Below are 23,511 nucleotides of genomic sequence, written 5' to 3' on the forward strand. Positions count from 1 at the left end.
CCACGCCTCAAACACTTTGCTTCCTTGTTTGAAATCATGGGAAAATCTAAACAAAAAAAATCAAAAGAAATTGCGCGGCGGTGATTAAAAACAACCCCATGAGCGACGACGATGCTGTGCCCAAACTGCATCCCCGTCCGATCCACCTACGCGCGGCGGAGATGAGCCACCCTGGCTCGACTCGGCTCCATGATGAGCCACCCCAGCTTTGTTCTGGAATGAGCCACCCCGGCCGAAGCTGTGATCGCGGTAGATGAGACACAGCTTCGGCGGCGGCTCGTCCGAAGCCGTGCTTGGCGCCGATGGGTACATCGACATATTTGGCACCCCTGACTTTGGTACGTGTATCTTTTGTTACATTCTGAGAGGATTACTTCCACCCCCACCAACTTTTTTTTTTTTTAAAGTAGCTGTATACACACCTACCTGTCATTTGGAACCCACGAAGCTCTTGTCCTTTGCACCCGTGAAATCCATTTTTCACAACGAACCGAGTCTTTCTGAAAAGTAAAAAAAAATGAATCTATCCTCCCGAGTGTTCAAGCAATATCCAACAATACAACGAGCTGGCATTTTGGCTCACACGAAGCAAGACACAACAGACTAGACCACTTGAGTGCACTAATGCCCTGTACGTCACTTCCCGCTTCTTCTCGAAAACAAATCCCTCAAGAGGATTTTCCTGGTGGGAGTTACAAAAAGCAGTGTACGTCAAAATCATGTTTTGTGGTGGAAAAAACGGATGGGTCCATACTAGCTGCTGTTTTTTTCATTAATAACTAAAAACCATGCATTTCATGACCGTGGTCCTTTAAAATTCTCATCCCCAATGTTCTGTTCAACAGGAATGCATCTCTGCTGTCAGTTTAACGAAATAATTCACAATGACATGGCTAAGCTGACGTAGCAATAGTTATGCCTTTGAATTTTTTTTAAATCAGTCGGTGTAATACGTCAATTAATCAATCAATTAGTAATGTTGAAGTTCCACCTTGGCACACCTTCATAATGGCCGAAAGCACATACTGTAATAGTGTACAAAAATAGTTCTTGTATTTTAAATACAAAATAACATTCACCATCCAACTGTTTGGGAGTATCCTTCAAGTTGTCAGCATGGACTGCTAAAGAATATTGTGGAAGCAATAACTTAGTTTTACACCAAGAAAAACAGACAGGGACATGATTGTGAATCCCCCAAAATAAATAAATACATTTGGAAGTGGGCTTTCATATTTGTTTATAGTTGTCTTGGTTTGGTTAGAAATCAATTGTTTGGGTAGTTCAAGGAACATAAGTGTGACATTTTTGTTTTAATTTTGCAAAAAACAAAATTGTTCTTAAAAGTGTTCAGTTTGGGAATGTAAATGCTTTAATCTGATTGTTTTAATGAGCATGCAACTTCAATGGAAGACACGTCTGATGTTGCTCATAGTGGGGATCCTTCGGGAGCTTAGTGTGTTTGCTCAGGTGCATAAAAAATATATACCTTTTTTTTTAACCACCCTATCAACGTGTATACGACCATTTAATGTGACTTTATTTTTATTTTAAATCTATACCGAAATATAATGTGCTCTGTTGACTGAAAATATTTCTGGAAAATTTTGCTCATTATACACTTTACATTCTGTGTCAGGTCATTGCTCTAACGTTTAAATGAGCTGCATCGGCCTTATACGGTTTGCTTGCACTTGTAAAGTTTTAGATATCCATCCTTCCATTTTCTGAGCCGTCTATCTTCACGAGGGTCGCGGGAGTGCTGGAACCAATCCCAGCAGTCATCAGGCAGGAGGCAGGATACACCCTGAATCTATTGCCAGCCAATCACAAGGCACATAGAGACATACAACAGTTGCACTCACAATCACACCAAGTGCCAATTTAGAGTCTCCAATTAATGCATGTTTTGTGGATGTGGGAGGACATCAGAGTGCCCAGAGAAAACCCACGCAGGCACGGGGAGAACATGCAAACTCCACACAGGAGGGGATGGGATTTGAACTGGGTCCTCAAAACCTTGAGGGCAACGCTCTACAGCTGCGCCACCATGCCGCCAAGTTTTAGATGTTTATTAATAAATTCTGCCCTGAAAGACTGCCTCCTGATTCAGCCTGAGACAGTTATTCAATTAACTAACCATTGGATTTCCAAGATTTGTGTTAAAATGTTGAAACTTGAAAAAAGGGAAATAATTTTCCTTCTTAGTACATTGATTGAACGAATAACTTTTCTCATAAATTGCGTTCCAGGTCTGTGGCCTCTGCGCTCAGAGACGGGAAGAGAGACAGATGACATGCTGGTACTGTCTTTCGTAGGTCAAACACGGTGAGCAATTTGCGTTTGAGCATATTACATCCATATGTAACTCAAGAGTCCTTTCTTAATTCTGTTTTTTTTTCATAGTGTGCTGATGCTGAGTGGTGAGGAGGTTGAGGAGACAGAACTTCCAGGCTTTGTAGACAATCAGCAGACATTTTATTGTGGCAATGTTGCACACCAGCAGCTCATTCAGGTTGGTATCTTGAGAGTCTCGCACATTAAATGTGTGTACCACACATCTGCCCATTTCACCATATAGTAGTCTACTAGGCTAAAATTGATGTTTGAGCCTTATTCAGTGTTCTGCTAGTGCAGAAATTTGTTCAGTTTGCACATATAAAGTTAAACTCTTTTACTCATAAGTCAAACTTAAATGGTAGCTGTGGGCAGGCTTACAAGGATCTAACTCTTAGATGAGATGGGTAATGCTTGTTTTTTTTTTTTTTTTAAATGTCAGGTTTTCAGGTACTCCCTGCTGTTACAATCTGATGCTGAAAATGGATCAGACTATTGTCAATAAATAATTAGCTAAAATGCAGTTTCAAATTTTAGAGCCTATTCAAAACACTTCTATGAAGATAATCACTTGGAAGGATTGCCAGGATTGATGTTGTTAATCCCTTTTGGGGGTTCATCAGTAACATTTTCAAGAAAAAAAAATACTGAAAAAAACGTTTTTTACTTTGGGGTTTTTTTTGTTATTGGGTCACTACTAACAAAATACATTTAAAAAATATATATACTCCAGTTTTTTTTTTTTAAATACAGGCCTCTACCCAATCTTTGAGATGTTGCTTGGTAGAAACATGACCTAACATGTAATTGTGAAAGAGTATTGGCAATTAAATACCTACAAATATAAAAATTAAGGGAGAAAATTTTAAAATAAACCAAGAACAAACTGAATTCTGTTTTATGACTTTGCTTCAATTTTCTGCTTAGAATTCCAACACTCAAATGACAATTGTTTTGCCAAAAATGTGGGATCTCTATGCAAAGGTATTTCCCTCTGTCAAAACAACAAAGATCCATGAGGATATCTAAAGAACTTAACTTCCGTTCTTGCTTTGGACAAATTCAAACATGAAACACATCCCTCGAATTAAAACAAAATAATGACTCAGGTTTGCATGTATGCTCAGACAAGGTCAAAGCTAGTGAAATTGCTCTCACAGCCGACAACAAAAAATCTGTGGCTGTGCCATGATTTTGCATAGTGTTGTCACCATTTTTCACCCCCAAAACACACAAAAAAACCCATGAAAAGCCTTTTTATGAGTTCTGTCAGTATGCATGTGAATTGTCTTATTGGATGAAGCAGTCAGACAGACCTCACTCAATGAATCACATTGCAAAATAGCACAAACTGAATGTTATGTTACACTTTCGATTCCGGTTGTTTTTTTTTAAATTTTTTCGTGCGCAACGCAGAATGTCATCATCAGCAGTGTGCAACTGCACACACGCGCAGCTTGGAGGGAACATTGCTTGGGAGTACTACTTATGGTAGTTTCTTTTTTTTCTTTTTTTTTTTTTTCTTTTGGGAAACCAGATAAGGCTGGGCAAATGATTGAATGCTTACGCTCAGAGATTAAAGTCTTTACTTTGGCTTCATGCAAAGATTTTGGGATGTGACCTTTTTACCTGCTGAAAATTACTTAACGTTAACAAAAAGTCAGTGGAAGGGATAGAAAAAGTATCACATTTTATCTTTACCATTTTTAGCAAAAAGGGTGAAAATTGCGTAAAAAGCAATTAGGACAAATGATTTTTGAGCAGAAGTATTCCTGGCATACGACCAAATGTAAACAATGAAATTTTCTTTGAAGAGGCGTTGTATTTTATCACGCTTCTGTCACTTGCCAGAGGTGCTGTGCAGAATAACATTAAAATCTAAAAACCTTGTTTACTTCCAGATCACGTCTGGCTCTGTTCGCTTGGTGCTTCAGGACAGCAAAGCATTAGTGAGTGAATGGAAGGAGCCACAAGGCAGAAACATCAGTGTGGCTGCTTGCAACCACACTCAGGTGGTGCTTGCTGTAGGCCGTGCCCTTTACTATCTTCAGATCCTGTCTGGAGAGCTCAAACAGATCAGGTAGGACAATTTGATATACATAATTAGCAACTTACTGTGGTGTGAAAGTGTTTGCCCCTTCTACATGTTTGTCACAAATGTTTGCCGTCATCAAATACATTTTAACATCAGTCAAAGACATCACAAATAAACACAATGAAGTTTTGAAATGGTTCTTATTGTTAAGGAAGAAAAAAAAAACAAAGCTCCATGGTCATACGTGGAAAAAGTGCTTGCCCCCAAAACCTAATAACTTGCAGCCCCACAACATTACAACAGTTGTGCAAACATGAGTGGACCAAAATTCCTTCACAGTGCGATAAACTCATTGCAAGCGATCACAAAACCATGATTACACTTGTTGCTGTTAATGGTGGCCCAATCAGTGGGGGATTCGAGTTCTTCTTGGCTGGCTGTACGTTTACCTCGGTGACTTGCTGAAGTCAAGCTGATGTAGGGGGAAACACAGCATTGTATAACCCAAATAATCCGTGGGTCATTTTTTTGTCATACCAACTCTTGCATGATTTTCTCTGAGTAATATCACTTGGGCAACCCTTTTTAAAATATCCATATTGAAAAAAACCCAAATAATTTATGATATTGGATCAGATCGATATTGACCAAAACTCAAGGCTGTCAGTATCAGTATTGGATCAGAAGTAAAGTTGTATTGTTAATGCCTGCTTATTTCACCAAGTATATTGCATGTCTGCAAGTGTGATGACAAATTTACAATAAATAGCCCAAATTAGAAATTTTAAAAATGAAATGTTGACATGACGACAACTTTTACGCAACAGTGCTTTTCCTCAGCACTGTAACCACTGTATAGTAACAAATCCAACTAAAGCCCACAAAAATGATTCAATATAACTCTTTGATTTGGTACCATATTTGACAGCCAAATTAATTTACAATGAAAAAATTAAGTATTTGAACACCCTGCTATATTGCATCACGGAGGGGTCTGAAATTTTCATTGTAGGTGCATGTCCACTGTGAGAGAGATAATCCAGAAATCACAATGTTTGATTTTTTTTAATGATTTATTTGTGCGATACAGCTGCAAATAAGTATTTGAACACCTGTCAATCAGCTAGAATTCTGACCCTTAAAAAGACCTGTTAGTCTGCCTTTAAAAATCCATGTCCACTCCATGTATTATCCTGAATTAGATGCATCTGTGTGTGGTCATTAGGTGCATAAAGACACCTGTCCACCCCATACAATTAGTAAGACTCAAACTTGTAACATGGCCAAGACCAAAGAGCTGTCCAAAGACACCAGAGACAAAATTGTTCAACTCCACACGGCTGGAAAAGGCTTTGGAGAAATTGCCAAGCAGCTTGGTGAAAAAAGGTCCACTGTTGGAGCAATCATTAGAAAATGGAAGAAGCTAAACATGACGGTCAATCTCAATCGGAGTGGAGCCCCATGCAAGATATCACCTCGTGGGGTCTCAATGATCCTGTGAAAGGTGAGGAATTAGCCCAGGACTACATGACAGGACTTGGTCAATGACCTGAAAAGAGCTGGGACCACCGTTTCCAAGGTGACTGTTGGTAATACACTAAGACGTCATGGTTTGAAATAATGCATGACACGGTAGGTTCCCCTGCTTAATCCATCACATGTCATGGCCCGTCTTAAGTTTGCCGATGACCATTTGGGTGGTATAAAGGAGTCATTGAAGAAGGTTTTGTGGTCAAATGAGACCAAAATTGAATTTTTTGGTCATAATTCCACGAACCCTGTTTGGAGGAAGACGAATGATGAGTTCCATCCCAAGAACACCATCCCTACTATGAAGCATGGGGGTGGTAGCATCATGCTTTGGGGGTGTTTTTCTGCACATGGGGCAGGACAACTGCACTGTATTAAAGAAAGGATGACTGATGAGATGAGATTTTGATGAACAACCTCTTTCCCTCAGTCAGAGCATTGAAGATGGGTCGTGGTTGGGTCTTTCAACATGATAATGACCCGAAGCACACAGCCAGGAAAACCAATTTGCCTGCAACATCTCTTTTAAACTTACTTGGATAAACTTTTCTCCCATTCAGCCTGCCGCCGTCACCTTCTCCAGCAAAGTCTCCACTTCTGCCTCTTTTGTGAGGCTTTCATATTATTTATGCAGCTCACTAGAGCTGGGCTAAATACAAACCTCGCAGAAGAAGGATTATTTTGTATTTTCTTTTATTTTTGAACAAACTTAATGGAGATCAAGGTGAAGCTACAGTGCCTACTTGTCCTTAAGCAATGCCCACTGAGTCAAAATGGCAGTTGTTGTAAAACATCGAAAGTGACAGCATTGTGGATGTTGTCAGAATAATAATAATGTTATTCTTTAATTTCTGTTGATTCAAATATGAAAATTCTGATTCCAGATGTTATTATTATATTATATTTTTTGGGCAAGGGATTCGTGAGTCAATCTGAATCACCATTAAATTCTTCGTGACACTGGTTTCAGCCACTTTTTGTTGTCTTTAGCAATACAGATATGGAACATGAGGTGGCCTGCCTTGACATCACACCACTGGGGGAAGGTGGTGGCGAATCACCGCTCTGCGCTGTGGGGCTGTGGACTGACATTTCAGCCCGTGTTCTGAAACTCCCCTGCTTCACTGCCCTTCACAAGGAAATGCTCGGTGGAGGTGAGACAAAAAAGGAGGCTTCTCAGAGAGTATTGTAAACTTTGAGGGAGTAAACTGAAGTTTTATTTCCATAGCCCTGTTAAACTAGTATAATGCCTTAATGGACTTTACAAATTCATTAAAGTGAAATTTCCTTACAGCTCACTGAATCTCAAAGGCAAGACAAAAACTCCCTAAAATCTTCACATACTAAAACCACAAAGTCGAGGGAAATTGCTTTGTGACAAACAGCACACTGAATATAGGCCACATGCAGTTTGGCACCTTATTTGGCATTTTATGCGATGGTCCTTCTTTGGAGATAAACATTGAAGTTCAAGTCAGAATAATACCCTGCAATCCACATTTATGAGCTACTGGAGGGTGAAATGATTTTCTTTATAGATGCCCACTGGTGGTATCAGTAATTTTACATTTATTGTATAATTTAAGATTTATATTACACAGTATGGAGACAACCTCTATGGTTAAACTTATAAAAAGCCTGTAGTCTGTGTCTGTGGGACCAAATGATAAAAGATCATCTACTGGGGTCTTCTTTCTAGTTGCATCAATGATGAATATCTTGTAAATACGCAGCTGCAGATAATATTTTCTGTGTGTGTGTGTGTGTGTGTGTGTGTGTGTGTGTGTGTGTGTGTGTGTGTGTGTTAATAGCTGGGCAATTAAACTCCTTTCTCAAAAACAGATAAAATATTCTTGTTTTCTAATTGTTAAGAGGCTTCCCAGATGAAGTTTGATTTTGTAATTCCCATGAGCTCTCATGTTAATTTTGTTAAATATTAAATTTCTTTCAGCGTATGTTTGTCTTCTGACTCATAACTATTATTAATTTTCAAGTCTGGACATCTTCGTTACCATTTATCACTGTAGTGTTGATCTGTGAACCCATCTATTCTAATGAAAAAATATTTAATTTTGTTGTGATTATGCCTAGAGATCATCCCTCGCTCCATCCTAATGACCACTTTTGAAGGCAGCTACTACTTGCTGTGTGCCCTTGGTGACGGTGCTCTCTTCTACTTTGGTCTGGATCTGCAGACAGGTATGTCCTATGCACGCATAAAATAGGGTACAGATTTACAAATTTCTATGAAAGTCAATTTAGTGTATTATAAATAAAGAATCTGGATTTATTTGATTACAGGTTTCATGCTTGAAAAATTATGTCCCACCAAAATGGACTACAAAAAAGTAATGGGCCCTGACTAAATGGGATCCTGAATAGCAACCACGAAATAGCATCTTTGCTCTAGCAGGTAGCATTCTTTTGGAGGGCTTGTTGTGCTAGGTTGTCTAAAAATAGAGATCTTTTACTAAGAACCCAAACAGCCACTAAATTGCACGTTCACTCCCTCCAATATATTTTACGTAATGTTGGTAACCTGTGAAAGAGGTGGAGACTGCCATATAGATTGGTTTTTCACTTGATCTCTAATGGTGTTCACCATGGATAATTTGGGACCGCACCACAAGTGTGAAGTGATAGAATTGGAAGAGGCAAACAAATATCCAGTGGTGCGTTGACATCTGAGTCATCTGACTTGAGTTTTTCTAGATGTGAGTATTCATCGGTTGATTTTAATTTATTTATTTATTTTGGACATGCAAGCGGAATACTTATATACCTGGGTAGCAGTGAACTCAATCAAACTCACTTTATAATGAGGAGCAGTTTGGCAAATAGTGAACATTTCATCACAAAACGTCTCTCAGCTCACCTGGAAATACCCCCGGAAGACCCGGATGAAGTGGCTGGAGAAAGGGAAGTCTGGGTGTCTCTGCTAAAAATATATGCGGCACGGTGTAGCTGCTGTAAAGCGTTGGCCTTACAGTTCTGAGGTTAAGGGTTCGATCCTGCACCGCCTGTGTAGAGTTTGCATGTTCTCCCTGTGCCTCCATGGGTTTTCTCCGAGCACTCCGGTTTCCTCCCTCATCCCAAAAACATCCAACATTAATTGGACACTCTAAATTAAGGTGTGATTGTGAGTGCAGCTGTTTGCTTCTATGTGCCCTGCGATTGGCGTTGACAGCTAGAGTAGACTCCAACACTCCCCGCGACCCTCGTGAGGATAAGCGGCTAAGAAAATGGATGAATGGAGATGTATGTGTGTGTGTGTCTATATATATATATATATATTGCATTTGTGCCTGTTGTGCAAATTCCTCACTTTAGGGCGCTATCTTCTTCATCTAATTGATGTACATTATTCTTCAACTACCAACTGATGTACATTCTTCTTCTACGCCCGCTGGAAACTCCTCCTTCTGTATGTGAAGACTGCGCATGCCCAAACCAGAATGCATTGTCTGGGACAGCAGTGTTTGAACCATTTCATTTGAGCATGCTTTGGTTGTACTTTTAAACTCATAGTCTCTGACAAAAAGCAACATTAATATCCCATCAGGGTTCACGGCGCCTCAAAAAAGTAGCGACTTGTCGTCTGGAAAATATGGTACATTTCCATCCAACCATTTTCTATACAACTTATCCTCTCTCGGGCTAACAAAGCTGACTGTGAGCGAGAGGTTGGGTGCAGCCTGAACTGATTGCCAGCAAAGTGCAGGGCACATATCAACAACTATTCCCACTTACATTCGCACCTCTGAACAATTTAGTCTTCTGTTATCCTCACATGCCAATTGGAGTACCCAGAGAAAAACCACACAGGCACGGAGATTTATTTGAACCCAGATCCTCTGAATTCTGAGGCAAATGTTGTGATGACAATCGTCCACTGTTCTGTCACAACTCTGGGAGTCATCTATTCAGATATACACCTCCCACAGTGGCCAAAATGGATTGGGATTGCACAGCAATTTAGCTAATTCAGTAGACCCAGTCCTGGTTGTGGTGGGTTTTTGCACATGCAAACCTTCACTATCTCTTCATTGAATTCATATCTGCTCGATCAGGGTTTACCAATTGAAACTACTAGAATGAATTGAACTGAACAGTGCTGTATGATACTGTACTCTGTGCTAGCAATGTTTATTACATGACTGTAAACGTCAAAAGTAACTTAATTTACTGCAATTGTTTATATGTCTATCTTAAACTTGTTTCCACATTTCAAGCAAAAATAACTTGGTGATTCCATCTCTGTCACTCCAGGAACCCTGAGTGAGCGCAAGAAAGTCACCCTAGGCACTCAACCCACAGTGCTCAGAACCTTTCGATCCCTGTCCACCTCCAATGTCTTTGCCTGCTCTGACCGGCCCACTGTAATTTATTCTTCCAACCACAAGCTGGTGTTTTCGAACGTGAACCTCAAGGAGGTCAACTATATGTGCCCACTCAACTCAGAAGGCTATCCTGACAGGTCAGCATTTAATATAACTGCAGATACTTTATCAGTCTCAACCTACAACCTTCCTAACCAAGCGTACTCTTGAGATTCCAACATTATACGTTACTTCTCATGTATAATGCACATTTTGTTTCCTTTCAAAATGGTCAATAATTAATTGTGCATTATTCATAGATTTAGGAGAAAATGAAGAAACCTTCACATTTTATAAATGTATGCAGCCATCCAGAAGTTATGAAAATGCTGTACACTTTGATTCCAATATGCCAACACCACCTAAAGGGTATGAAAAATTTGGAGCCTATATTTCATTCTTATATGACAGGGGTATGTAGGACTGCATACATATACAGTTGTGCTCATAAGTTTACATACCCTGGCAGAATTCTTGAAATTGTTTTTTTTTTTTAATTATGAATGATGACTAAACAACAACCATGATTTATTACTTTGTTTTGTTTAATGGTAACACTTTTCAAAAATGCTTGTTAGTTATTAGTTGAATCCTATAAAATAAAGTTTTTTCGCCTGGCCCTTCATGTTTTCTGTAAAGGTCAGAGGACACAGATTTTTAAATGATTCTTTAACCATAGTACCCTTTTAAAAACGACATCTGCCATTTCTAAGTGATTATATAATAGATGTACAGCATTTACATCAATAAATATGATGCAGAATGCGCCTTTTGCTTTTTGCATCCCACGCCTTCCAATCTTCTTTCCGGCGCTGTGATGTCACACAAACTAAACATCCCGTTCATTCGATGATGTGGGCTATTGTTCCATCCTGTTCCCATCATTGGGATCATGAAGGTTTATTGTGTGGCATTTGGTTGTACAAATGGTTCAAGCAGTGAAAAGGTTTTTTGGGGGGGCTTACGTGAAAAGGGCATACATGACCAATAGATAGAGAAAGTCAGGCGATAGGGGAAGAAACATAGCCAGCTATGGGTGCCTAGCAAGCATTTCAACCACTGTGCTGATCACTTCAAACTGGCACGTTTTGAGAAACACTTAGCAGAAAGCATTGAATACACAGGTAGAGGCTGAACCCAGCTGTGGTGCCAACTATTTTTCCTACAGCCACTGGAACCTCAACCACCACCAAGCAAACTAAATCTTACAGCCGCCATGGTGCAGCGGCCAAGCACCGCAGATTAGGTGAGGATTTCCTTATCTATATCTACGACTTTTATCATTACTTTGCACAGGGAAGTAGGAAAAAACCCGCACAGTACTATTCACTACAGTTGTCTGTATTTTTGTCTATATGACAAGTCAACAGACACGTGACAAAGACTTTCTATGCAGTATGTTATAATGCAACTCAAGCAAGGGGCATCTATATAGGAATACTGCATACAATGTAAAAGCCAGCTCTGTGTGACTGAAACATATTTGATACGTATATAATATGTATCTTCTTTTTTTCCATCTTAGCCTATCTTATGCATCTTCCTCTCTAACCCCAACTGCCCTCATGTACTCACTCACAACATCCATCAACCTTTTCTTTGGTCTTCCTCTCGCTCTTTTGCCTGGCAGCTCCATCCTCAGCACCCTTCTACCAATATACTCAGTCGCTTGTCTCTAAACATGTCCAAACCATCGAAGTCTGCTCTCTCGAATCTTATCTCCAAAACATCCAACTTTGGCTGTCCCTCTAATGAGCTCATTTCTAATCCTAGCCAACCTGCTCACTCCGAGCGAGAACTTCAACATCTTCATTTCTGCTACCTCCAGTTCTGCTTCCTGTTATTTCATCAGTGCCACCGTCTCTAATCCGTACATCATGGCCGGCCTCACCACTGTTTTGTAAACTTTGACCTTCGTCCTAGCAGAGACTCTTCTGTCACATAACACGCCAGACACCTTCCGCCAGCTGTTCCAACCTGCTTGGTCCCGTTTCTTCATTTCCTTACCACACTCAACGTTGCTCTGGATTGTTGACCCTAAATATTTCAAGTCCTCCACCCTCACTATCTCTTCTCCCTGTAGCCTCACTCTTCCCCCTCCACCTCTCTCATTCACACACATATATTCTGTTTTACTTAGGCTAATCTTCATTCCTCTCCTTTCCAGTGCATGTCTCCATCTTTCTAATTGTTCCTCTTCATGCTCCCTGCTTTCACTGCATATCACAATACTTTATTCCTCTATAATTCCTGGTCCTTCACACTTGCCTCTTCAACTCTTCCTTCTCTCTCATTTTCTTCATTCATCAACTTCTCAAAGTATTCTTTCCATCTATTTAGCACACTACTAGCACATTTACATCTCTATCGTTAAGCACCCTTACCTGCTGCACATCCTTCCCATCTCTATCCCTCTGTCTGGCCAACCTGTAGAGATCCTTTTCTCCTTCTTTCGTGTCCAACCTGGTGTACGTCTTCATATGCCTCTTGTTTAGCCTTTGCCACCTCCACCTTTGTCCTACGTCGCATCTCGATCTATTCCTTTCGCCTCTCGTCAGTCCTCTCAGTATCCCACTTCTTCTTCGCTAATCTCTTTCCTTGTATGACTCCCTGTATTTTGGGGTTCCACCACCAAGTCTCCTTTTCCCCTTTCCTACCAGAAGACACACCAAGTACTCTCCTGCCTGTCTCTCTGATTACCTCGGCTGTCATAGTATATAATATCTATAGTCATCGAAATTGTCTAGTCATCAAAATATAGGCGCCACTGGGGTGCCATTATTTTAAACTATGACTGTATTAAAAGACATGCTTTTGACATACAGTCACATCGAGGTAGTGGCCACTTTTTTTCGTTTCTACAGCTGCTACTCGTCATCGCTATTTGATTGGGTCAAATGTATGCTTTGACGATTCCAGTTTCAGTTGGGTGCTCCTGAATGTCAAAATGCTCTTCCACATATTCCAACACGTTGGTTGCCTTTGCGTATAGTGCGTAGTACGCTGTCTTTGACAACTACAACATCACTTCTGGTAGCCCTTGCAATGGATAGAGTAGCCACACCCTGCTTTTTTTGAGCATCAGGTATATTCGTGGAAGACATTGTAGGCTTCATAAAGAGCAAATTTTTAGCTAAACTATGGTTGAAAACTTGCTGGAAGTTATGTGCATGTATTACATGACAAAATCAATGCAAATATGAATTTTAACTGACCCCACAATGTCCTTATCTGACCTCTAAATAATTGTACCCATTTGACAAATTCTGCCCGTGATATATAAGCACAACTGTTTTTTCATTTTGTCAATAAAAGTAGGGCAAGTCAAGAAAAATTGTTGTTAAGTGCCGATCTTCAGAATAATTATTTGGAAAAAAACATTGAAAAATACAGATACTTTGTTTCAAACATATGGATAAAAGCAAAATCATCCATTGTAAAAATGCAATATACATTGGTAGCAAGGTTTTCCAGAATTTTTGGGTCAACTATTGGGGTGTCAATTTTAAATGTGGCTGTGCATTATACACAAGAAATTATGGTACATTTTAACTTCAACCAAACTCTCAAGGTTTGAAAAAAATTTACAAGAACTTTAAACAAAATATATCTTTAAACAAATCTGTCCTTCGTTGCAGTCTGGCTCTGGCAAACAACAGCACTCTGACCATTGGTACCATTGATGAGATTCAGAAACTTCACATCCGTACTGTTCCTCTCTATGAATCACCCAGGTCAGTTTGTATTTCAGATTGAATTGAGTTAGTGTTAGATTTTTGCTTGTTTGATTCATTTTACAAACAGCCTGTCCTGATCCTGATATTTTTGTGTTATAAATCTGCCAAAGTACCTTTACACTTTTCCTGCATTTGTTGACAGAAAAGACTCAGTGAATGGTAAAAATTATTTTACAATGACAATCATTTAATTTAAAACCAGTTTCTTGCATTGTGAGTACTTTTTGTTTTTGTTACCATTGTGTGCTATTTTAGAATTCCTGCTTCCCCAATCCCCTTGTTTACCAGTCTCCTCTCACCCCTCTTTATGTGCTCTTTTGCTTACCCTCAGGCGGATCTGTTACCAGGAGTTTTCACAGTGTTTTGGGGTTCTATCCAGCCGAGTGGAGATTCAAGATGTGAGTGGTACGACCTCTGTTGTACGACCCAGTGCAAGCACCCAGGTACTGTGGCTTCCATTATGTTGGGATAATAAGCACCCAGGGGCTTGCTGCACAGCCATGCTGACAATGAGCAGTATTTATATTGTAACGCAGGGGTCACCAACGCGGTCCCTGCTGGCCCATGGTTGCCCATGAGGACCACTGAAGGCGCCTTTGAGACGTGTTCTAAAAATAGCACATCTCAAATTATTTGTGCTTTAAATTTTTAATCAGACTTGCTTACATTACTGACATTTGTAAAATAGCGGATGATATAAAGTATTTATATATTTGTAAAGTATAAGGAGTTTTATCATTTTGGAAGTTTGTCGCAAATAGATCATTGAGCCCTTCATACGATCAAAAAGGTTGGTGACCCCTGCTGTAACCTTGGAGTGAGAGCTTGTTAGAGCAAACAGAACCTGTCGTCTAGCTGGAACTGTGTGCTCAAACCAAGATTTACTTTTGGGGCATATTTTCTATGTAAGTTTGTAATGACATGGGAAATGTAGCATTTCTAGTTGGGACCAATAATTACAATGTAGTTTTGAGTAATTATTACTTATTTGTATGTTTGACGTTATGAGTAATGATTACTTATTTATACACTTGATGTTGTTGCTGTTATGAATTCAAAAGGACAGAACAATTATGAGCAGTCGAAATGTCTTCAAAATGTTTAATCTCTCCTTTCTTTATGAACCAGATTAAAAAATCAAAAGCCCAAGTTAACTCCAAAAATAAACACACAATTTACCTTCATGTAGTAAACTTACCTAAATCTAAATGTTTTTTTTTTTCCACTGAAATCTCGCTGGGCCCCTAAATTCTCAGCCAAGCTGTGGCTTTAACATGTAATTATGGCCATCCAGTTATTTTCAGGCCTTTTGTCCCCCCAGTCTTTTCCTCTACTGTAGTTTAGATCTGGGGGCACCACTTTTTAATTTTTCTTGAAAATTGACTAGAATAAATACGGAAAATGGATGGATGCATTCATTTAATGCAAAGCTCTGGAATATATCCTGCTGAATAATTGACCACTTTTCTGGTGAGATTTGGTAGAGTTCCTTTTAATTTGTTTGTTTTCCTGGCACTAAGCCAGCTTTAAAGCACTCCAGAAGTGTTCATAGGTCTCGAGACTGCGACCAAAATGGTCGTGTATGCAACCCTCTTTTCATCGTGTGCAAGTTAAAAGTTTCATCCAGATGCACTCGTGCAAGCGTATGTTTTAATGCTTCTTGAACACAGTCTCAGTATTTTTGATGTAATGGTTGAAAGTGGCCGTCTTTTTCACTGATTAAGATCTCCTTCACCTTCATGTTACTCTTTCTGAAAAAGGAACGCCTTCTTGCTGCTTATCTTGAACAGTCAATGGGCACGCAGGTGAGAGCGAGCTTCGCAAGCCAGAGCGATCCCTTCCGTTGTCGGATGAGGAAGTACTTGACTCAGATTCATAATGACATGACATTGAGCTATCCGTTCCAAGTTTTTATTTATTTTTTTTAATTGCCACCTCTTTGAATTGGATCTCCAAGTCGAGAAGGCAGATAAGTAATACAATACCGATGTGGAATTCATGCTATCTCCTTCTCGCCTAAAACTATGGTTACTTTTTTTTAGCGTTTGTAAGAATGGGAAGCACTGGTATCACTCATCTTAGGTCTTACATGCATGAGCTTTATAAATTCTGACTTGGTGAACATTTTACACGACGTTACCCCACCACATCTCACGTCACACTGTAATACCATGGTATTTGCTCAATTTAAAACAATCTTGTAATTTATGTTATGTAACGTTATCACTACTTTGCTAGATAAGCCATGTTGAATACACTCAACACTAAGTAGATTCAAATACTTTGAAAATATGTGGAAATACATCTTTTTTTTTAACTTTGAGACAAGAACAATTTTTTAAAACGTGTGGCTGTGGAAAAAAAATAAATAAATTACACAAAAAAACGTATGCTTTATGCACTATATGCTAATCCTAACAATAGTACTGTAGTGGGGAAGGCCAACTTGAAGCATCTGAGGGTTGGAATAGTAAAGCAGTCTTTGACACATTTGTTCCATTTCATGCAACAAGTCCTTGACCGTCATTGCTTTTATGCATTTTTATTTCACACCGTTACTGGTCTACCAAGTGCCATGTGCCATTCAAAACTGTGTCCAAATGCTGCATGTTTCAGCCATTGTGAATAATAAAACAAACATGGCGTCTTAGCATCTTCTTCTCAAAAAACTGTTTGCACTCCCTCTGCTTCTAAACTACTGAGCGCATCCTACTTAAATAGGTAGATGAACAGATAAAATGATAACACCCGGTGGTATACTTGGTGACCAACATTAAAATATTAAAAAAAAAAATAGCCCTTACAACTTTCCATTCAATTGTCTGTGCTGCTTATCCTCACAAGGGTTGTGCGAGTGCTGGGGCTTATCCCAGCCATCTTTGCGCTGGAGTTGGGGTACCCCTTGAACTGGTTGCCTGCCAATCGCAAGTCCTTACAACTTTTTAAAATGCGAATTTTTTACTTGTATGTAAATTGGCTTATACACAAATCCGCTTCACACTCGTTTGTGAGCCACTCCAGTGAGCGCTGAAGTTTGCAACTTGATTCAGGCATCAGAACCACATCATCTGCTAAAAGCTGGGATATAATACTGACTTCGCCAAACTAGACCCCCCTGAATGTCTTGGCTGCCCCTAAAAATTCTGTCCATTAAGGTAATGAACAGAATCGGTGACAAATCGCAGCCTTGGTGGAGTCTAACCCTCACTAGAAACGTATTTGACAAACTGCCAGCAATGGAGACCGGATTCTGACAGTACAGGGACTGAAAAGCCGTATCAGAAGGTCCGATCCCCCATACTCCTTGAGGACCTTCTACAGGACTCCCTCATGGACCTTCTCGAAATCCACAAAACACGTCTTGATTGGTTGTTTGAACTATCTCGCACCCACGAGGACCCTGCCGAGGGTGTAGAGCAGGGGTCTGGAACCTTTTCGACAGAGAGCCATAAATGGCAAATATTTTTAAAATGTAATTTCAAAAGTGCCATACAATATTTTCAAAAGTAAATACAGGTGTATTTGCACATTTATGTAAGACCAACACTTTGACTACAATAAGTCTCGGAATTCTTTTAAATAACATTGTTACACTGTTGCTAACCAATGATGACAAAAGTACTTCTTACCATTAATGCGACATCTGGTGCTGCACGATTTGGCTGATTGATTTGGAGTCTGTTTCATACACCGTCAGATTAAGCTTCATGCAGGCGTTTAGACTTCCATCCGTTCATTGTGAACATAATTCAATTTGATTTGCCATCATGCTGGTACGATGGTGAACAGTTCTTTCTGACAAAGGCATGTGTTTTATTCGTTTGATTATCTTGTCTTTATGCGAAGTTGGCAAAATGTTTCTTGGCAACATTCAAGTGCGAATGCTTTGGCATACTCCACATCTGTGAATTGACCCCTCCGTACAGGGCACTTAACCACGCCTCCTGAAGTGACGTCACGCCATGTGCGCTGACGTCAGACAAACAATTGGGAGAAATATCGGCGCAGCAAGAAAGGAATAGAGCGAAACTGTCCGATTTACCGGCTGATTTCTCACTCGCATTCTTCGCTAACAGTGAAATATCGTAAGCATACAGCAGGGCTTCAATTATTTCAGCGAGCGGTTTTTCAATGGTATTTACATGCATATCAACGGAGAAACCATTGATATTAGCGCGAGATCTTTCCAGAGTCAGAGGAAGACCGAGAAGCCACATAATATATTATAACCCAAAGACGAATTCGTCATTGACAGTTTCCTATTTTCGTGTTACATAGCACACTTGTGTGCAGAATCTCTATATGTATCTGTATAGCCGTTTGTGAACCACCGTATGAAGGAAAAGAAGGCGAGGCTTGATTTACGAGTTGTTTCATTTTCTTTGTGTAATGTCACGCGCTCCCCTCAATAATTATTCTTGAATTAGTCCCGAACCTACGCAAGTCCCGACCGAGTACGACAATCACTACTTTAGTGTCCTAAAACATCCTTCCTTCAGTCTTGGTGTCTCGGTGCACGTCGAAGGCTTTTAGGACTCCTAGTCCGGTTTAGCTTGGCTAATTAGCCGCAAACAATGGGACATGTTTGTGCAGTCAGATCATCGCAAAATATCGCTCAACACAGATCAAGTGTGACAATCATTCACACGTAGCTATATTATGCAAGCAAAGAACTGCTAATTCATTTATATGAGACATGTATTGAAAATCAAATGTAGGACTTACCTTCGTGCAAACATATCTGTTCCGGTTGATGGATTCAGTTGATCATGCGGTCTTCGTCAAAGTTTTATCCATCAAAGACATTTTTCGTACTCGGTCTTCTGTTCCGGTTGATTTTAGATGGATTCAGTTGATGATGCGGTCATACACAAAGTTTGATCCATCAAAGACATTTTTCGTACTGGGTCTTCGGTTTTGGAAAGGGTACGAATTGAACTCCACCAACCAGCCTTTCAGGATACCTGTCGTCACTATTATAAAGTCCGTGACTACACTTCTTAACCATATCTATTGTTAAAGAACCCAAATACGCGATAAAACGGCAACAGAAGCTATACTGGACCATCCAGCCATTGTTGTCTGAGATTTAAGTCTGAGATTATGCATATCTCTGGCCTCTGATTGGTCAGTGATGCGGATTGTGTAACATCCACGGAGGGGTCAATTGAGACGCATAGTAGAACCCTCCCTCCCCACAAAGGCTGTCCATTATTGTTAAAAACTTTGGTGGTACTCGTTTTTTTTCTTTGAACGACCTTTGTCAAAAGCGGTTCCATAATTAGTTGTTCCGATACCATCGGCGTTCGACACTTCTGCGTCTGTGGACATCGACTTCCACACTAATCTACGGCAACCCCACTAGGACCAACCTTCTCCGTGTCATTTGCATTGCCTGCACATTATGAAGTCTCCGCGAGGCTTATGCAACCACCATAAGAGCCAGGTATGGCTCGGGCGCCATAGGTTCTCGACTCCTGGTGTAGAGCTTGTTCACTGTTTCACAGCCAGGATGAAAACTGCACCCCTCATTAGACCTTACTAGGGTGGTTGAGAAGTGTGATCCCCTTATAGTTTGAACACAGCCTCTGGTACATAGCCTTAAAAAGTGGGAGCACCACCCCAGTGTCCCTGATGTCCGTACATTGCTGCAGAGGTGTCACCCATGATGGCTCTACAACATCCAGAGTCATCAGGAATTCTGGGCAGACCTCATCCACATGTGGCCTTACCACCGAGGCGCTTTTTAACCACCTCAGTGACTTCAACCCCGGAAATAAAGGAATTCCCCAAACTTTACTTCCTCCTCTTGGTAGATTTGAGGTCTTCCTAGTATTTGGCCACGTCCCAAGTTGAGGTCGTCAGAAGGAATGAACAGAAACCCCATTAATTATGTTAAAACAAAGAGTCTGAATACTTGACTGTGTGATATATCATTGTTTCTATTTCAGTAAATCTGCAAAAGTTTCAACAACTTTTTTTTTCCCCACTCAATGTGGTGTATGTGCATTAAGGAAAAAAAAAAAAAAAAAAAACTCCAAATAATTTTAGGAAATGGTTGCAACATACATTAGGGTCAAGTAGTTTAAGGGGGTCTATATACTTTCCTTACCCACTGTGTGGATCTTAAATCCTGAGTAGAAGAAGAATGAATTTGCATTTTCATTTCATTTGAATTTTCATGCATCCCTGCTCATTTTCGTGTCATTCAGTTGTTGGACAGGGACGCAGGTAAAACAAGATCTCTGCTTATTTATAAAGCGTGTGAGGGAAAATTTAAGGGTTTGGGGCGAGAAAAGTAAATTATGCATTATACAAAAGAATTTTTTTTTTTTTAACTTTACAACCCTTAACATGTCAACATGGCATACAGAAATGTTTCAAAACTATTCACTATTTGTTCAGCACTATTTACTGCCATAGCGGTGTTCAACCTGTCAAGAACCTTAGCCACTCCAGTAGAACATGTTCTATGAGTTTACATTTACTATCAGGGTGTACATCTTGTAGACACAAATAATTACAAAGCCTTTTGCACAGTGACTATAAAGATGGTTTACCTGAGATGAATGCTGCACATCTGGTACTCCAGATTGTGCCAACTTTCTGAAGCCCTTTTCACACCGCATTTGGCTATGTGCACACTGCTCTTCACTTTCCCAGTCATTTTGTTTGTGTTAAGGGGGCAACAGGGCGGTCCGCCGTCTCACAGTGTGGCAATGCAGGAGGGCGCCTGAGGCTGCGCAGAATGAACTTCAATAGAAAAATGTTATATTCAAGGGCAGTGTCACTATGGCATCAGAAATCTCCTGCAGTAGGAGACGAGTTGACAGTGATTTCTTCTTATTTTTTTTTTTTTTTTTGGCACACTTGTACTGTGGAAAATGGAGGAAGTTCCTTTTGCAGTGTCTTTGTCTTGAACTTTGGGATACAAGACAAAATGTGACATATTAGAAAGCACAGCAATGGACAGAGTTTTCTTTTCCAAAATAGAAAGATACATCTTGCCGAAGTTGTCGAGGTGCAGTCTACTTTTCCAACTGGAAAATGTTCATGTTTCCTTCCTGGTACGATTCCACATCAGCACTTCCAAATTTGGGCAGGCTGTACCATGGCACCATGGTCGTTGGCACTCTTGTTGCACTGTCCTTTCGCATTGAACAAGTGCACTGTGAAAAGGTCTTTGAGTTCTTGCATATGGAAGTAAATATGTGCCACCAGGATTTGAATTAAAAATGCTACTAAAAATGTTGTTTTAAAATTCACATTATTTCAAAGTAATCACATTTTCAATAGCTGTATTTCACTTTAACTTTTCAGTGTTAACAAATTTGCCATATAAAAAATTTAAAAAGCAATATTTTCAGTCTCCTGAGATTCAACTGGCTACAATTCGCTGTCTGAAATTCAACTGGCTACAATTCGCTGTCTGAAATTCAACTGGCTACAATTCGCTGTCTGAAATTCAGTGTTAACAAGGCAGGTAAAAACCCAACAGCCAGCCAACCCAGTTACGCTTTCTTAGTCACGTGACGTCACATACTGGTTGAATGTTGAATTTTTTTATCTGGCAAATTTGTTAACATTGAAATGTTAAACTGAAATACAACTATTGAAAATGTGATCACTTTGAAATAACGTGAATTTTACACCATAAAAATTTCTGTGGCATTTTGAATTCAAATCCTAGTGGCACATAATTACTTCCGTACTCGCAGACAGAGATGTGAATTGCTATATGGGCCCTATTATAATTCTCTTTGTATTAATTTCAGTACCTGTCCCATCTCATTAATCTACATCCTTCCAGGCTCTCTCCAGCAGCGTGAGCTCTAGTAAGCTCTTCCCCAGCAGCACGTCTCCCCATGAGACATCTTTTGGCGACGAGGTAGAGGTTCACAGTCTGCTCGTCGTGGATCAGCACACCTTTGAAGGTGAGACAGCCAGATGTACATTCCTTTTTTGATCTCAGCATTGGCACCTTCATATGGTACTTCTGCTCCAATTGTGAAACAATACCCTCTGTCTAGAAAATAACCATGGAGTTTATAAGGTCAATTCACACAAAATTTTCCTCAGCCCTGACATATCAACTATTTGCTCATACATATTAAAACAAGTGCAGCAACAAATTTGCATTTACTTACTTCGTTAACTCTGTGCTTAACCTGCTTTTAGTCTGTGTATTGAACAACCAACACTACAGTATTTCCAATGTGAATCCTGTTGCTCTGTTTTCTTTTGTAACAGAGTTCCTTCCACCCAGCCTTGCTTTATAAAAACGTAGGACTTCACATACCTGTATACATTAGGACACATTATTTAAATAATTTACCAAATCAGCAGGTCGTGCCCACATGCAAATCCAGTACATCAAAAGTTTGCCCATTTAAGAATCTTTTTCCATTTTAGATTTTTAATCAAATTTTAGTATTCACACTGGCATACTCCCATGCTATTCATTATTTGCACTGTTGGCTAAAACTGATGTATGACAAAAGAAATGCAAGTGCATATTTATTGTGTAATCACTAAAAATTATAATTGTGTAATATTAAATCAAGTCATTCTAAAGGGCAGGTAAAATCAGGCACCCCCTTAAACATGCACTTCTTTAGCTAAATTTCTAAGCTCCTGCATTATTGATATTGGGCATGTCAAATATGTTTTATTGGATATATAATACTTGTTCTGCTTGTGGGACCCCAGAGCCTCTGTCCTGTGTGAATTACGAGCATTAAAAATGAAACGTATCCTTCCACAACAGGGGGAAATAAAACTACCACCACAATATAACTTGTATTTTTACACAAGCTGGAGCTCACCAAGGTTGAAATAGGTCATTTTTTTAAAACAAGTATCAAAAAACAAATGCTACTTGAACAGACAAAGGCATGACCATGCTTGTGTGATCAGCTGTTTTCCTGTAGTTCTTACAGCGGTGCTGTTTTTTTATTTTTGCATTGCTGACCGGTTTCGCTTACAGTTGTATTTTGATGCACTGTCACATTGTTAAAAGCAAATTAATAAATATACAACTAACTATTTTAGTCACTGAATTTAGAGCCCTGCCCCGCACTGCAACTTGGCCTGCCACTGTGCAGCGAGACCGAAATGTCGAGTCCCCTCATGAGCAGCTGAGCTCAACAAAACTAAGAAAGAAAAATCAGTTCGTGAAGTGAATTTATTCAGTACGTTCACTCAAAATATTTACCACGCTTCATTGTCAGGATGGCAATAGTCAGGTGATGAGTGTTGCCTGGTTTGTATTTGCCCTGACGCCTGGCATTTACACCAAAGTCTTCTCTTTGCCATTGTCTTAAGTTCTGAGAGTCCTTCAGGAGGCTTTGGAATTTCGAGAGCAGCGGGATTTTTTTTTTTTTTTTTGTTATCCTTCTCCATATTTGTGCCTTTAGACAATCCTCTCTTGGTGATCTATAGATAATTCCTTTGACTTCATACTTGGTTTTTGGCCTGAAATGCACTCTCACCT

At 39.8% G+C, this 23,511-nt stretch overlaps 1 protein-coding gene across 1 annotated transcript in view; it reads left to right on the plus strand.

The window, feature by feature from the left end:
• Positions 1-23,511, plus strand: part of ddb1 (damage-specific DNA binding protein 1) — a 64,872-nt gene that overhangs the window by 24,399 nt on the left and 16,962 nt on the right. The window contains exons 11-19 of the mRNA XM_061815240.1: positions 2,253-2,328; positions 2,407-2,515; positions 4,239-4,417; positions 6,893-7,056; positions 7,994-8,101; positions 10,172-10,379; positions 13,920-14,015; positions 14,350-14,461; positions 21,829-21,952. Of these exons, the coding sequence (XP_061671224.1) occupies positions 2,253-2,328; positions 2,407-2,515; positions 4,239-4,417; positions 6,893-7,056; positions 7,994-8,101; positions 10,172-10,379; positions 13,920-14,015; positions 14,350-14,461; positions 21,829-21,952 (1,176 nt within the window). The remainder of the gene's footprint in view (positions 1-2,252; positions 2,329-2,406; positions 2,516-4,238; positions 4,418-6,892; positions 7,057-7,993; positions 8,102-10,171; positions 10,380-13,919; positions 14,016-14,349; positions 14,462-21,828; positions 21,953-23,511) is intronic.

The sequence above is a fragment of the Syngnathoides biaculeatus genome, chromosome 3, assembly GCF_019802595.1.
Source record: "Syngnathoides biaculeatus isolate LvHL_M chromosome 3, ASM1980259v1, whole genome shotgun sequence".
Classification (NCBI taxonomy): domain Eukaryota; kingdom Metazoa; phylum Chordata; class Actinopteri; order Syngnathiformes; family Syngnathidae; genus Syngnathoides; species Syngnathoides biaculeatus.